The sequence below is a fragment of the Frankliniella occidentalis genome, unplaced genomic scaffold (assembly GCF_000697945.3).
Source record: "Frankliniella occidentalis isolate FOCC.00 unplaced genomic scaffold, Focc_3.1 Scaffold4, whole genome shotgun sequence".
Classification (NCBI taxonomy): Eukaryota; Metazoa; Arthropoda; class Insecta; order Thysanoptera; family Thripidae; genus Frankliniella; species Frankliniella occidentalis.
In genome coordinates, this window is record NW_026267134.1 from 3,820,420 (window position 1) to 3,833,400 (window position 12,981).

A 12,981-nucleotide genomic window follows, 5' to 3' on the forward strand; every position below is an offset into this window, starting at 1 on the left:
GGCCGGGGCGGGCCCGTCACACAGCAGCGTGCGTCGCGCTGCCTATCCTCGCCATGACAGGCGCTCTCACGTCTCTGTGGCGCGCACTGCGTCGCGTCTCCGTCGATCTAAAGCGACCCCCTCCCTCCCTCCCCTCCTCTCCTTTTCCACTCCTCAGAGCCCTTTAGGCCCCTCTCTCGGGTCGGATTCCGAGCGGCTTTCAGATTCAGATACTGGTTTTCACTGGCAGAAGCAGGCAGCAGTATAGATAGGGCTTGACTTTGGGATGCCGTATGGATATGTTTAGGAGGTCGTGTGTGTCATCGCGGTAAGGGGGGGGGGGGCTGTTTGCGAGTCGAGAGCGCCTGGCGCCTGAGGCAAGGGGTAAGAGGACAAGGCGAGGCGACAACCATCACATTCAAATCTCCCGCGCCTCTGCCTATATCATCCCGCATGCCGCGGCACAAACGGTGATCGTTGAGGGTCTATGCATTTTGCGATCGCACATGATGAAAATCTTTCGCACGACAGCCTTTTACTGTTCAACGTCGACGATTATTGAGCAATTTTTTGTATATATATATATTATTTTTTTTTGAAAATAGTAAACGCAATTATGCTGCTGCAAACCCATTTCACAATTTTAGCTTAAATTACTTGTATGGCTTTTTATTTATGTTGAGTGTTATTACAATAAACCACTACAAATTACTTGCAATATTTACCCCATCTTATTTTTCAGTGCACCACCAATGCGCTCCCTTTTTTTTATAGTACCCGTTTCTGGTTGCTGCGATAATAAAGGGCCGTGTCTGTTTCCCATCGCATCGCTACATTGGATTATATTTCTATAGACACAGAACTCCTGGGCTGGGGTTGGCTGGCGCCCCACTCACCCCCACCTGCCACTGCCCCGCTCCCCCCTCCTCCCCCGCCCCGCCGCAATTGTAAGCTTTTGGCTTAGCTGTGGCGTGCGCCGCGGTGCGGCTCGGCGCGACACGCCCAAAGCTTTGGGCTCGTTTAAGGCCTTGCTTCGCCGGCTTGTGGTCCAAACGTTTTCGACTGTGTACCCCAATACTCATTCCCACATTGCGCGCGAACATTTTACTTCAATATGTGGCTCAGAAAAGGGGTGGGAGGGGGGGAGAGAGAAGTGGGTTTGCTAAGGGATGATGGGAGAGTATTTTCTCGTGGATAAAAACTGGATATATCCAAGTGACAGACATTCTATAATAATTTTAGCGTGCATACTTTGACCTTTCGTCTCATCTCTTTTCCAGGCCTGCCCTACGAGCTGAGCGTCTACTGGCAGCAGTACCCGTGGACTTACGGCGAGGTGCTGTGCAAGTTTCGAGCTCTCGTGTCCGAGATGTGAGTTTTATTTTACTTGCTTAGTGTCAAAAGGGAATTTTGAGATGTAAACTTAAAGTGTTAACTAAGACTTTCTTTCAATTTGAAATGAATAACATGTGCCGGTTTGGATAAAAGTGTCCCTTAGCATACACACGGTTGTCTTTTGTTTGATGTCCCTGTCGCTGCCACTGCCGCGCCTGTTTTAACCTCTCTGGTTGTTTCCCCTGCGCCAGGACCTCGTACACCTCAGTGCTGACGATCGTGGCTTTCTCCTTGGAGCGCTACCTCGCCATCTGCCACCCGCTGCAGAGCTACCGGATGTCGGGGCTGCGCCGGGCCGTGCGCATCATCGCCGTGCTCTGGATCGTGTCCTTCGTGGCGGCGCTGCCCTTCTCCGTCCTGTCCACCGTGCACTACCTGGAGTGGCCCATAGGTGAGGCGAGCGGTTGCACAAGGTGCCTGTGGAAACAAAAATAATTTTATGCATATCGGTTCCACATTCACGTGTCCAAATTACGTCGTTTTTGAGGGGCGGAGTACATTCTTCGCGGCGCTTCAATTAGACTCAGGGGGGTAAAAAGATATGCTCTTTTCGGGAGGTCGCGATAAAACTGGTCACATATTTGTCCAAGTAGGGTAAACCTTATCAGGACATCTAAGTGTCTGCACAGCCAGTCCCTTTTTAACACGTCAAGTCCCACGTGACCACACGCGTGGCCACAATAAGCTGTGATTGAACCCCTCTCCCTTATTGGGCTCAACGTGTTATAAGAGTCGTCCAGAAAGTACACGCATATTTTCCTCGGATTCCTTCGGCAAATAACGGGAGCTCGGCGCCTGTCATGCTCAGGGTAGGCCAGCCCGCACTACACGCATGCAGTGCTGGCAAGATGTTGCCTACGGAACAGGCGCTAAAGAAGCTCGCAGAGGCTAAACTTTTTAGGTTCATAATGGCAAACGTACTTTCTGGGTGATTCATACCTTAGGCGAGACGACCTTGACAAAAATGTCGGCTCGTGGGAAAGGAATTGATTGCTATGCCCGAACTTGTTGTAGGGTCCGGTCTTCTGGCACCCGAGTCGGCCTTCTGCGCCATGCTGGACTCGTACATGGTGTACGAGACGTCGTCGCTGCTCTTCTTCCTGCTCCCGATGCTCGTCATGGTGGTCATCTACGGCCGCATCGGCTCCAAGATCCGATCGCGCGGCCGACACTCGCTCGGCAAGCGGGTCGAAGGCACGATGCACGGGGAGACCAAGCAGACCCAGACCCGGAAAGCTATCATCCGCATGCTAAGTAAGAAATTTAATAAAAAAATGAAAATAAAGTAATCTAGAACTGGAAATCTGTCATTAAATTAATCTGCAGATTTAGTAGAAAATAGTCAGGCTTTGGCATTCCCGCCGCCCCGCTAAAGTAGTTACATGATTTGCGTTTTGCAGGTGCCGTGGTGATCGCGTTCTTCCTGTGCTGGGCGCCGTTCCACTCTCAGAGGCTGGTGTACCTGTACGGCCAGGACCTGCCGCACTTCGCCGAGATCAACGCGTGGCTCTACTACGTGACGGGGGTCTTGTACTTCTTCGGCTCCACCGTCAACCCCATCCTGTACAACCTGATGTCGGTCAAGTACCGCATGGCGTTCCGAGAGACGCTGTGCGGCAGCCTATCGCCGTCCGCGGCCGCCGCCCGGGGCGGCTTCCGGGAGCAGAGCAGCTTCCGGGACACCTCAGTCCACCAGGTCGGCATCGTGTGGGGCGACAAACCCGAGGGTCGTGTGCAAGAACGTGGAGAAGTGATTGTTATAACAACCCATGTCCTGTGTCCAGGTTGGTGAGAGCGGCAACGGCGTCAAGTGGCACCATCGCGGCGGTAACGGCACGGCGGCCGGCGGCTCGACCCGGCGCTTCCAGCGTCACGGCGTCCACAGCCTCGGGCCGGCCGTCGTCGTCGCGCCGCCCGCCAGCCCCCAGGCCGCCCAGCTCCTGGAGAACGGCAGCGTGCTGGAGCCCCACTGGAAGGACCCCGCCGACCCTGCGAGGGTGGCCGCCGACGTGCTCCTGGACGTGGACGTCGTGGACGGCGACGCCGACGGCGTGGGCGCGGACTTGGACGGCTGTCAGTCGGTGGACGACGGCGACGCCGGCTCGGAGCTGGTGGTGATGATCTCCCCCGCACACCGCAAGCCCAGGGTGTACGCCGTCGGGAAGGTGTCTCGGAAGTGGCCCAAGGTGCTCATGCTCAAGGTGGCGCGGAAGCAGACGCCTGCGGCCGAAGCCGTCCCCGCGCAGCACCCGGCAGCGGCGACAGCTCAGCAGGGCGAGACGTGCATCTGAGGCTGACCAGGCTGACGCGTGGGCGGCTATACTCCGTCATGGCGGAGACACTGGAACAGGGGGTAGTGACCCGCCTCCATCGAGCGCTGCTGCCGCTGCTGCACCGAGACAGACAGTGAAATGCACGAATGTGTCGCGTAATTGATACCACCAAGTCTCGGTATTATTGTGATACTAAGTGAATCAAGTGCCCACAAATGGTGATATAGGTGGGGTTTCTGTAATTGTTCTTTAAATAGTCCCGACAATTTCAATACACGGTGGCTGACATCATTGAACTTGCCTTCCTAATGGCAGAGCTACCCATGCCAAAGTTATTTAAAATTATTCCAGGGAAGCTCAGTTAGTAACTTACTTTTTCTTGTTAGGTATGGGCGGGTACTTGTATGTCGGCAGTGCTTAGCGCTTTCTATTCCATGTGCTTCCTCGTACAGCTGTGAATTATTTTCAAATGAATGTACCTGATTATTTTGTTGAGTGTACAGTTATGTGACCAAATTTCTAGTCCCGAGTACTTAATGAAGTGCTTTAAAAATGTGAAGTTTTAAAGGAAAATCATAATTAGAGCCTAAACAATATACTTTCATTATTTACTCTATAAATAACTACACCTAAACACTAATGTCTCCTTTAAAACTATGTTTATGACCTTTGATGGCCAATTCTTGATCTGAAAAATATTTTGTTAATGGGTCATTGGTCATCAATTAGTTTTTAATATGAAGTCCTTACTCCATTTTGGGAAGTAAATAGAGTTTTAAACAAAAATATTGCTTCTCAATGTCGTTATATGGATTTAAAATTCTAAATTACTGTTTGTAAAATTTAAAATATGTTGGTTCTATGACGATTTGTTTAGAAATATAAAGTTTGTAAATAAATGAATGAATAAATGATGCTATATTTATTACAAAATAATGACTTCATTTCCTTGAACACTGCTGCTTAAAACACAAAGGGGTGCATTTGGAAAAACAAGAATAAACATGGAATACATTTTAAAGCAGGAAAGCTATTCATGGTTATATGAAAAAAATACATTCAAGTTCCAGAATTATGGTAGGGACATAGATCTGTTCTGACATGGTAAATCAAAACTAAAAAGCCTCAGTGATGAAAAGGTTCAAAACGCATACTGCGAAAGCTTATTGAGGGGCGAAAGCTTGAGGGCGAAAGAGACACAGAAAAGCGATACGTATTTGAATCGAACCGCGCCCCATAGTTGAGAGCGACTGTAGACAAAAGAAAGAAGAGAAGGCCGATGATCGAAGAGCTGTCTTGTCTGTCTAGCAGCAAGGCTATGGTTTGGGATTTTGTTGAAGTTGAAACCCAAATCGTTTTTGTCTGATCGCTGTCACAAGCGGAACTTGGTTTATAGTGTTCAATCAATCAACGATTTGAGTTGTGAGCATATTTGCAGTAGCATTAAATACTGTTGCTATCCGTTGCTATCCTTCGCCAGGTATGTGGTTTTTGGTGCAAGGTAAGCCCGTAACCTCTTTGTCGTTCTAAATACAATTGTTGTTTATATTGTTCAGGTTGTCACTGCAACTACATTTGCATGGAGCAACATATCTGAAGATGGGTTAACACATCTTTCTACATATATCGAGAAAAACAGAAGTTTCGAGAACTGTTTTTAATAGGCTCTCCCTTTACCCAGTGTCAATATCCTTAGTGCCAATGATGTCTGGAAGACAGTTAAGAAATAGACTTGTACCAAACCCTTCTACTTCTCCAAATTCCTCTACATCTGGAATTGTTGGTGGAAGACAGCTGAGGAGTAGAGTTATACCTACATCTCAAACTCCATCAAACTCAAGTGGATCTGGACCTAGATCTGCTGTACTTCGTAATAATGTCAGGCAGTCTACAAGATCCTCTACCAATCCTGAATCATGTGTCTGCAAAACTCCAAACTCTAAGGTTCGAAGAAGGACTCCAGGAGGGAGATTACCGTCCACCGGAAGTGCTAGGATGTCTCTTGGCGTGAGCTTGAGGAGTGGTGTGGCAGGACACAGGTTACCAGAGAGAGCTGCAAACCAGAAACAGAAAAGTAACCGAAGTACTTCAGTCAAAGTTGCAAGTAAACAGGAACTTTCCAATAATCAAAGAAAACAAGAAGGTCCTGCTCCCAAGCCATCTCTAGTTGTCTTTAATTGCACTGGCACTCTATTCTCCTGTTACGGAGAAAACCATCAGTGTACTTTGTGCATTTGTCCTTGCCCACTGGCATTGGATGGTACTTGTCAATGGGAGGGTGCCATAAATGATGTAGTGGATCATATTACAAAGAACCACTGCCTGGTGGATACAACAACAGGCAAGTACTACCTGTACTTACTATTTACATGCATTGTAAAACCGTGTTGTTTTTCTTTAGTTTGCTAACTGTCTTCTGCTTTTACTCAGGCCCAAATGTCCAAATTAAATTAAAGAATTGGAGGAGACCTACTGCCGCCCAATGGGCTACATTACAAAACTGCCTTGGTCAGTATTTTCTTGTGCTGGTTGAGAAAATGGATATCAAAAAAAGGCCACTATTCATGGGAACTGTGAGAGTATTTGGTCACCAAGATGTTGCAGATCGGTTTGAATTCAGGTAATTTTCTTAAGTTTGAAAAGTGTTGATTCTAGTTTTGAGTTGTATTTATCTTTGATACACCATTCATTATTTTAATTTTTGCCTTATTTAATCTCTCTTCAGGATGACATTGAAAACTAGTGGCAATATAAGCAGAACATTCTCTTATTCAACTGTGGTAAAACCAATCAATGACAAAACAGCTATTGCCAAGAGGGATTGTTTTGTTTTTGATTCTTCACTAGCTGAAAATTTTTCTGTTGATGAAAATCTAGAAGTTGCATTGAGTATATCTGTAATGAAAATGTGATTTTTATCTAACTACCCCAGCTGTGATATTTAAATCCAAACTATTTAAGATTTATGCTATATTGTATTGATCAGCATCAGGTAAATTTGAAAACCAATTCACAGTTACGTGAGGACCATTCCATTATGGATTTTATCAAAATGTGAATGCTCACCTAGCTACTTTGTGAAGAAGTGTATCCTTGTATTAATATCTATGATGTCCTGTAAGTAATTCTCTCACCAACTTTTCAGGGTTAATTTTTCTTGCAATGTTTCACACAGTCTCATACATTTGTGTTCAGGTTTAAGTTCACTTGCTCTTGTTAATGTTTCCAACATTTTTTTCACATCACATCCGTAGCCATTGTAAGATTTGTCACCTATTTTTAGTTTATTCTATCAATTATTATTGTGCAATATTCCTCTGTGAAGAGGTAACTGAAGACTTGAGTGGATCCATGTAAAAAGTTTCTGACATGTCTGTCTACAGGTAAATCCAAAATGTCAGCATATGGGTTTGAAATACGTACGTTTGAAATAGCAAGTGGTTTTGAGTAATGGGAACTGCAGCAGGATACCAAGTTGGGTACATTTGTATTTCAAGAACTAAAGATTAAAGATTCATTTTGAATTTAAATCAAAGTCTCTGTATCATCATTCATTGTACATTTTGAAATCTACAAAGATTCATAATATGTCTTGCAATTTTGAATTATACTGGGTTTGTCAAACCACTTTTGTGGAAGTGCACAGTAGCAAGATAATATTGCTGGTTCAAGAGAATCCCAAAGGAAACACATTTTTTCTTTCTTTTTACGTAATTTGTGTATAATTTACTATTGTTGCTGAACATCTGTATATATTTTGAGGATTGAAACCTACTTGTTCTACAAGAAGAGTATGCACAACAATATAAATGAATTGTAGCTGAAGGGACCGCATACCTTTATTTTGTTTGTAGTGAGCTTTTCACCACTGCCAGACTGTTAGTCTAGTTTATGCATAATATAGTTTGTATTAACAAAATGCCATTATAAATTGCTTTTATCTTTGAAAGCCTGAAACTAAGTTTTTGTTTGTCAAGTAGTTTCATCTAGTAATTAATTGGTTCATTTGGGATGAACGCATTCTGGAAAAAAAAAGGCCTCAGGCCTCTAGAAGTTAAACCAGACTAAACTAAATCTTAAGAAGTTTAAATTTAATGTAAAACTTCTATTTAGCCATTATCAATTTATTGTGTGTGTAAAATTGCTGCAATTGTTCAAATTTTACACAGAACTTGCTTTTATAAAAAGCTATTTAAACTGTTTTTACAATACCTAGTACCGGTACTCAAAAAAATGTCCTGTATTTTTCTAAACATTCTATCGGTCATTGGTGATAAACCAATGAATCCAATTTAAACACACGATGCTTAGTTGTTTACCTAGAAAAAGACAAGAATTTTGTATCCGTTGTTTTAATGTCTGTTTTATAAGAATTTCGGTTAAGGAATGGAGTGTATGGGCAACTTTTTCTATTTTCTTCAATAAGATGTTATTTTCAAATCAAATCTCAGAAATGTTACATTTTTTTTACCTCCTTGAATATTGTACACAAATATATAAAATCACCGCTATAACAAACACCCTCCCCCTTCCTCTTCCGCCTTGAATTTGGTTTCCGAAGACAGCCCTAGTAAGAGAAATTCTGAAGTCAGAAGTTGAACGACGAACACGTCTGACACATGTAAACGGGTGCTACATGCTACCTGCTGTATCTTTACCGGAGTAACACTTTTCGCTCTGGTTAGCGAAGAGTAAATTGTCAAAAATGATAACTCCTCAAAGAATTACCATCGTGAATAGTGTGGTCGAAGTGAGTAACCGATTAATGTTTCCTTCTCCCTTGAAAAGTTCATATGTCACTGAAACGTTCAACAAATGTTTTTTCAGTAGACTCTGGAAACTCAACAATGATTGCCTCGCATACTATCTTCGCAGGATTATAACTATCATTACTGGTAGATTTTATCAGCCAAAAATTTAAATCAAATCAAACTTTCTTACATTTCATAACCAATCCATAACCTTACTACTATTTCATTTCTAGCATATGTTTACTAGTTGCTGTTGCTGGAATACGTATTTTTTCTATTTCTGACTATTATTATTTATTTCAGAGACTGAAAAATGTTGAGGAAAAATCTTCTGGTTTATTGTTTGGACATATTTTTGATAACACCCTGTGCGTTGTAAGTTTTGGCTTTTTTTGCAAACTGTCAGAACTGGTTTTGAATTCCCTACCATCTAATGTGGGCATATGTGGTGCCTTTACTACTGAATCCCAAGTTGAGAAAGCAGAAGATTGTTTTACTACAGTGAAGGTAGTTTTCTTTAGTATCCTGCTCAGTGTGATTTACCCTATTAGATATGTCTCATTCGTCTTTTACCTATCACTCTCTAGGATTTGGAGTTTGTTTGTAGCCCTTTGCTACTAACCAGTGTCAAGGATGGATTGCAGTCCTTCATTCAAATTAATGGGACTTCAAAACCAATGTCTTTTACTACCCTTAGTACTGCTCAATTTGCATCTACCTTCATATTTTGCCGTTCCACCGCTGAGTTCTCTATCAACACTGAGAGAAGTCAACAATGTATTAAATCTTCTCTGGAGGACATGAAAAACAAGGTTAGAGATGCTAGTTGTATTCCTAAAATTTGGTTATACATGGGTAGTTTCCTATTTTACACTTGAGTTTCCCTGTGATCGACAGGTACTTTCGCAGAATGTGGCATTTATGCTTCCTAACCAGAAGTTATTTCTAACTGGAGAGACAATATCGCAAGGAGGAGGAATCACTGGAGATCACCGTGTGAAAGATCTTTTTGATTCCCAGTCAGACCGTGGTGGTAAAGACATGGTAAAATATTAGATTTTTTTTTATACCATATACCTTCCTAAGATTATGTTCATCCTATGACAATGTTTTGGTAATTTAATTTCAGGATATATTGTCTGTTCAAATGCATCTCAAGCAGACCAAAGATCTTGATCTGAGAAGTATACAAAGTGCAGTGCCTCTCATCCGTCATATCAGACGTAGGTGCTATAAAATCTATATTTACACATTGCTATTTCACAGTTGTAAATTTTTATAACCTTTTTTTTTCACTCAGGCTCCATTGAGAGTGTAAATATTCCCATAAAAGTTGATGTATTGGCACTGTTGCATAGAAATGCAAAGGTTGGAACTCTATTTAGCGTTCTTTCAAATTCTTTTCTCCATGGGCTGAGACTAATAGAGGCGAATTTATTGCATGATTGTGCTCTAGGTAAAATGTGCTCATAGTTTGTTTTTGTTCTCTTAAAATTGGTGTGTGACAAGAGAATGCTGAGATCAGTCCTTAAATGTTCCAGAAAAGATCTCTACCCCTGAGACATATCACTTTTTACCCGTCCAATCTAATGTATTTATTTCCACTGTCTACCCTAAGACAAGTTCTGATGCAGAATTAAGTGAGTTCTTTCTCTCGCATAATTCGTATATTCATCTGACCATAGACTCTAATAATCCATTTTTTTTTACCTTAGGGACACGACGTGAGCAGCTGCATCAAAGTTTCGGTTTTGCATTGGATCAACCTCTTTTTCGGAGATCTCAATCCTACAAATTTGCAGGGGAGAGGAAATCAAATGGTCCTCTTATAAATCCACATGAAGGATTAAATTCAGGGGGTACGTATGGTTATTCTTAAGTCTACCTTAAAATTTTTAGAGAGATAGTTAAAATCTAGGAGTTAATTATGCTGTTTCTCTCTGAAGTGAAAGGCGGGCAGAGCTCCCTCGTAAAGGGGCTTTATAACTACCACCATTACATGCAAGACCGCTTTGATGACAATGGTTGGGGTTGTGCCTACCGCTCCTTACAAACAATAGTGTCATGGTTTAGGTAAGTATTGTATGAATTTTTATCATATGTTGTCATCTTTAGATTTGACAGAAATTAGTTTTTCTTGCTTTATTGATGATCACAATAACAACTTCAATAGGCTGCAGGGCTATACCGAAGTTCAAGTCCCAACACACAAACAAATTCAAGAATGTCTTGTTAAAATTGGTGATAAACCCTCATCTTTTATTGGTTCAAGAAAGTGGATAGGCTCCACAGAAGTTAGTTTTGTGCTGGAAACTCTTCTTAATGTAACTTGCAAAATATTAACAGCGAGCACTGGTGAAGAAGTTGGTACATTAGGTTCAGAGCTCTCCTATCATTTCCAAACTCATGGAACACCAATAATGATAGGTATGCAATTTTGTTTTCTACAAAATGTTACATACTACTGGTACATATTTATTTGATTGAACTCAAATTTGAACAGGTGGTGGAGTTCTGGCCCATACTATAATTGGAGTGGACTACAACCGTTCAACAGGAGACATAAAATTCTTAATTCTTGATCCTCATTATACTGGAGGAGAAGACATAAATGTCATTACTGGCAAAGGATGGGTTGGCTGGAAGGATATCAAATTTTGGACAAAAAATGCATTTTATAATTTATGCCTTCCTTTGAGACCAATTGGTGATATTTAAAGAGGGAGCTGTAAATGTGATAAGTATACTATATTCTTTAAATTACCCCAAAGGTTCAGCCGTTGGGTTTTTGAAAGACTTTTATAAACGGGGGACCAGTACAAGGGTTAATGATTTTAAATGCTATCAACTTCTTAAAAACTGAAATGTATGTTAATGAATGTTTTTAAATCTAATTGGTACTTTTTAAAACAAGCATATTAAAGTTTCCATGTGATTTTTTTTTTTTTCCTATCACTTTTTCTAGAAACTCAATGCTTTTATTTAAATGATGGAAATAAAATATGTTTGCGTATGAGGTTGAAACGGTTTTGTTTGCCTTTTTCATCCATTATGTAATTAAACATTAGAATTTGTATATACAGATATATATTTTTTATTTTTGTATTTGGGGCACACCCGGACTCTCCAATGGCGTAATCTAATAAATTGTTGTTTTAATAGAATAAGAAAGATAACATAAATACGGTAAATGCCTGATTCCGTCTCTCCAACATCGTTAGTTCATTTATCTATTTCAGTCTGTTGCTATTTTAATAACTTAAGGGGCTCCATTTACAGCTAGATGTAGAAATGGTAACAGCGCTTACAAGTTATTTCAACAACTGTGAGCTTATTGCTGCTCATAGACTGTCAGCAGGACAAATTGAATTTGGATGTAGAAGTTTTTTTTATCTTGGAGATGAGAATGATCTCTCTGTACCGAGGGAAAACTTTCATGGTCAGACGACAAAGCCTAGTACACATGGTGAGTACAATTTCATATGGAGTAGGGTTACAATTTTTATTAGGACAACTATATTTATATTCATCAAGTTAAATATTTGTGTTTAAATCATTGAGCATTCAACCATAAAGCAGGACTCCTGGAAGAAACAAGGGCTTACAATTTTGCTAAGTTTTATTTTATTTTTTTCCTAAAATCTTGGAAATATTTCTTTTAATGTGTTTAGGTCCAGATTTTTCTTTTACCCTTTGTTTTGCACTTGTTTTTGCTCTAAGGCAGGCAGAAATATTCCAGTTCGTGCAAACTAAATTCTCCTTGTCTTCTTAATCCTGTAACAGCAGAGTTAAAAATGCATGAATATTCATGATATTCCGCCTGTGAACATTTGACGTTGAGTTGACATTGTTTGTCCTAGGCAGTGCTTTTGAAGCATGGCTCGTCAATGTTATGCAGCTACCTTAAACTGTAAGGAGTCCAGAGAGGAGTTGGTGTACAGGTAGACCAAATTTCTGTTTTTACCCTGTTGCAGGAAGATCGCCCATCTGTTGCATCTGTGCTAGACACCAGCCAAGCAGCAGTCAGGTGTCACCCTACGTAAACTGGAGTGGCGTCACAGCACACAGCATGAGAAATAGTCCCTTTTTCTCATGATCACAGGAATGAATCTGGTAAGTTTTGACTTTTTATGTAATGTTTACAAAAAAAAAATCAATACATTATGGCTGAGTCATTTTGGGTAAAAGTTTATTTTGGTATTTGTTTCTATTGGAGGGTTACTTGTCAAATCTCTACTGTCTCTATGCTACCTCCTTATACTATATACAGCTTATTACTTGATCCTAAAAATGTAGTTGTGTGTTGATTTTAGTGGAGGGAAGTGAGAGAGGCAAATCATCAGAGTGTCAGTTACAGTAATGCTGCTATTTATTTCATTTGTATGGTACAGTCGTAGTAAAATAGGAAGTGATGCTGCTTCTTGTCCAAAGGGATGTGCCTGGACTTGATGCTGGCCACCTGTAACATAGAAAGTTCATTCGATGAGCTGGCATCACAGTGATACATATGGACCAGAAAACGTTTGAGTTGAACTCTGAGATAATTAGAATTTAACTTATAGATTTTTTTCATTCTTTTTCAG

At 41.4% G+C, this 12,981-nt stretch overlaps 4 protein-coding genes across 5 annotated transcripts in view; 3 read left to right on the forward strand and 1 right to left on the reverse strand.

Moving 5' to 3' along the window:
* Window positions 1–4,584, forward strand: part of LOC113204140 (neuropeptides capa receptor-like) — a 138,520-nt gene extending 133,936 nt beyond the window's left edge. For both annotated transcript variants that reach the window (XM_026419167.2, XM_026419169.2), the window contains exons 3-7: window positions 1,260–1,350; window positions 1,566–1,765; window positions 2,389–2,628; window positions 2,775–3,070; window positions 3,159–4,584. In XM_026419167.2, the coding sequence (XP_026274952.1) occupies window positions 1,260–1,350; window positions 1,566–1,765; window positions 2,389–2,628; window positions 2,775–3,070; window positions 3,159–3,665 (1,334 nt within the window). In that variant the 3' untranslated portion in view covers window positions 3,666–4,584. The remainder of the gene's footprint in view (window positions 1–1,259; window positions 1,351–1,565; window positions 1,766–2,388; window positions 2,629–2,774; window positions 3,071–3,158) is intronic.
* The window catches only part of LOC113204193 (protein inscuteable homolog), a 93,721-nt gene that overhangs the window by 5,519 nt on the left and 75,221 nt on the right, over window positions 1–12,981 (reverse strand). The window lies entirely within an intron of this gene.
* Window positions 4,943–8,092, forward strand: LOC113204182 (E3 ubiquitin-protein ligase sina-like). The gene is made up of 4 exons (XM_026419245.2): window positions 4,943–5,127; window positions 5,204–5,988; window positions 6,078–6,267; window positions 6,373–8,092. The coding sequence occupies exons 2-4, from the start codon at window positions 5,349–5,351 to the stop codon at window positions 6,557–6,559; spliced, it is 1,017 nt and encodes a 338-aa protein (XP_026275030.1). The 5' UTR covers window positions 4,943–5,127; window positions 5,204–5,348; the 3' UTR covers window positions 6,560–8,092.
* LOC113204181 (ufm1-specific protease 2) lies at window positions 8,224–11,411 on the forward strand. The gene is made up of 11 exons (XM_026419244.2): window positions 8,224–8,397; window positions 8,702–8,905; window positions 8,986–9,210; window positions 9,296–9,442; window positions 9,528–9,621; window positions 9,699–9,854; window positions 9,940–10,038; window positions 10,114–10,257; window positions 10,345–10,471; window positions 10,572–10,825; window positions 10,902–11,411. The coding sequence occupies exons 1-11, from the start codon at window positions 8,353–8,355 to the stop codon at window positions 11,114–11,116; spliced, it is 1,710 nt and encodes a 569-aa protein (XP_026275029.1). The 5' UTR covers window positions 8,224–8,352; the 3' UTR covers window positions 11,117–11,411.

What these genes read in the sequence shown, in the direction of transcription:
- LOC113204182 (XM_026419245.2), top strand. Translation starts at nt 5,349, where the DNA reads ATGATGTCTGGAAGACAGTTAAGAAATAGACTTGTACCAAACCCTTCT. An exon ending in CCTGGTGGATACAACAACAG is followed by an intron (nt 5,989 to 6,077) that starts GCAAGTACTACC and finishes GCTTTTACTCAG; the next exon opens with GCCCAAATGTCCAAATTAAA. An exon ending in GCAGATCGGTTTGAATTCAG is followed by an intron (nt 6,268 to 6,372) that starts GTAATTTTCTTA and finishes ATCTCTCTTCAG; the next exon opens with GATGACATTGAAAACTAGTG.
- LOC113204181 (XM_026419244.2), top strand. Translation starts at nt 8,353, where the DNA reads ATGATAACTCCTCAAAGAATTACCATCGTGAATAGTGTGGTCGAA. An exon ending in ACCGTGGTGGTAAAGACATG is followed by an intron (nt 9,443 to 9,527) that starts GTAAAATATTAG and finishes ATTTAATTTCAG; the next exon opens with GATATATTGTCTGTTCAAAT. An exon ending in TGAAGGATTAAATTCAGGGG is followed by an intron (nt 10,258 to 10,344) that starts GTACGTATGGTT and finishes TTCTCTCTGAAG; the next exon opens with TGAAAGGCGGGCAGAGCTCC.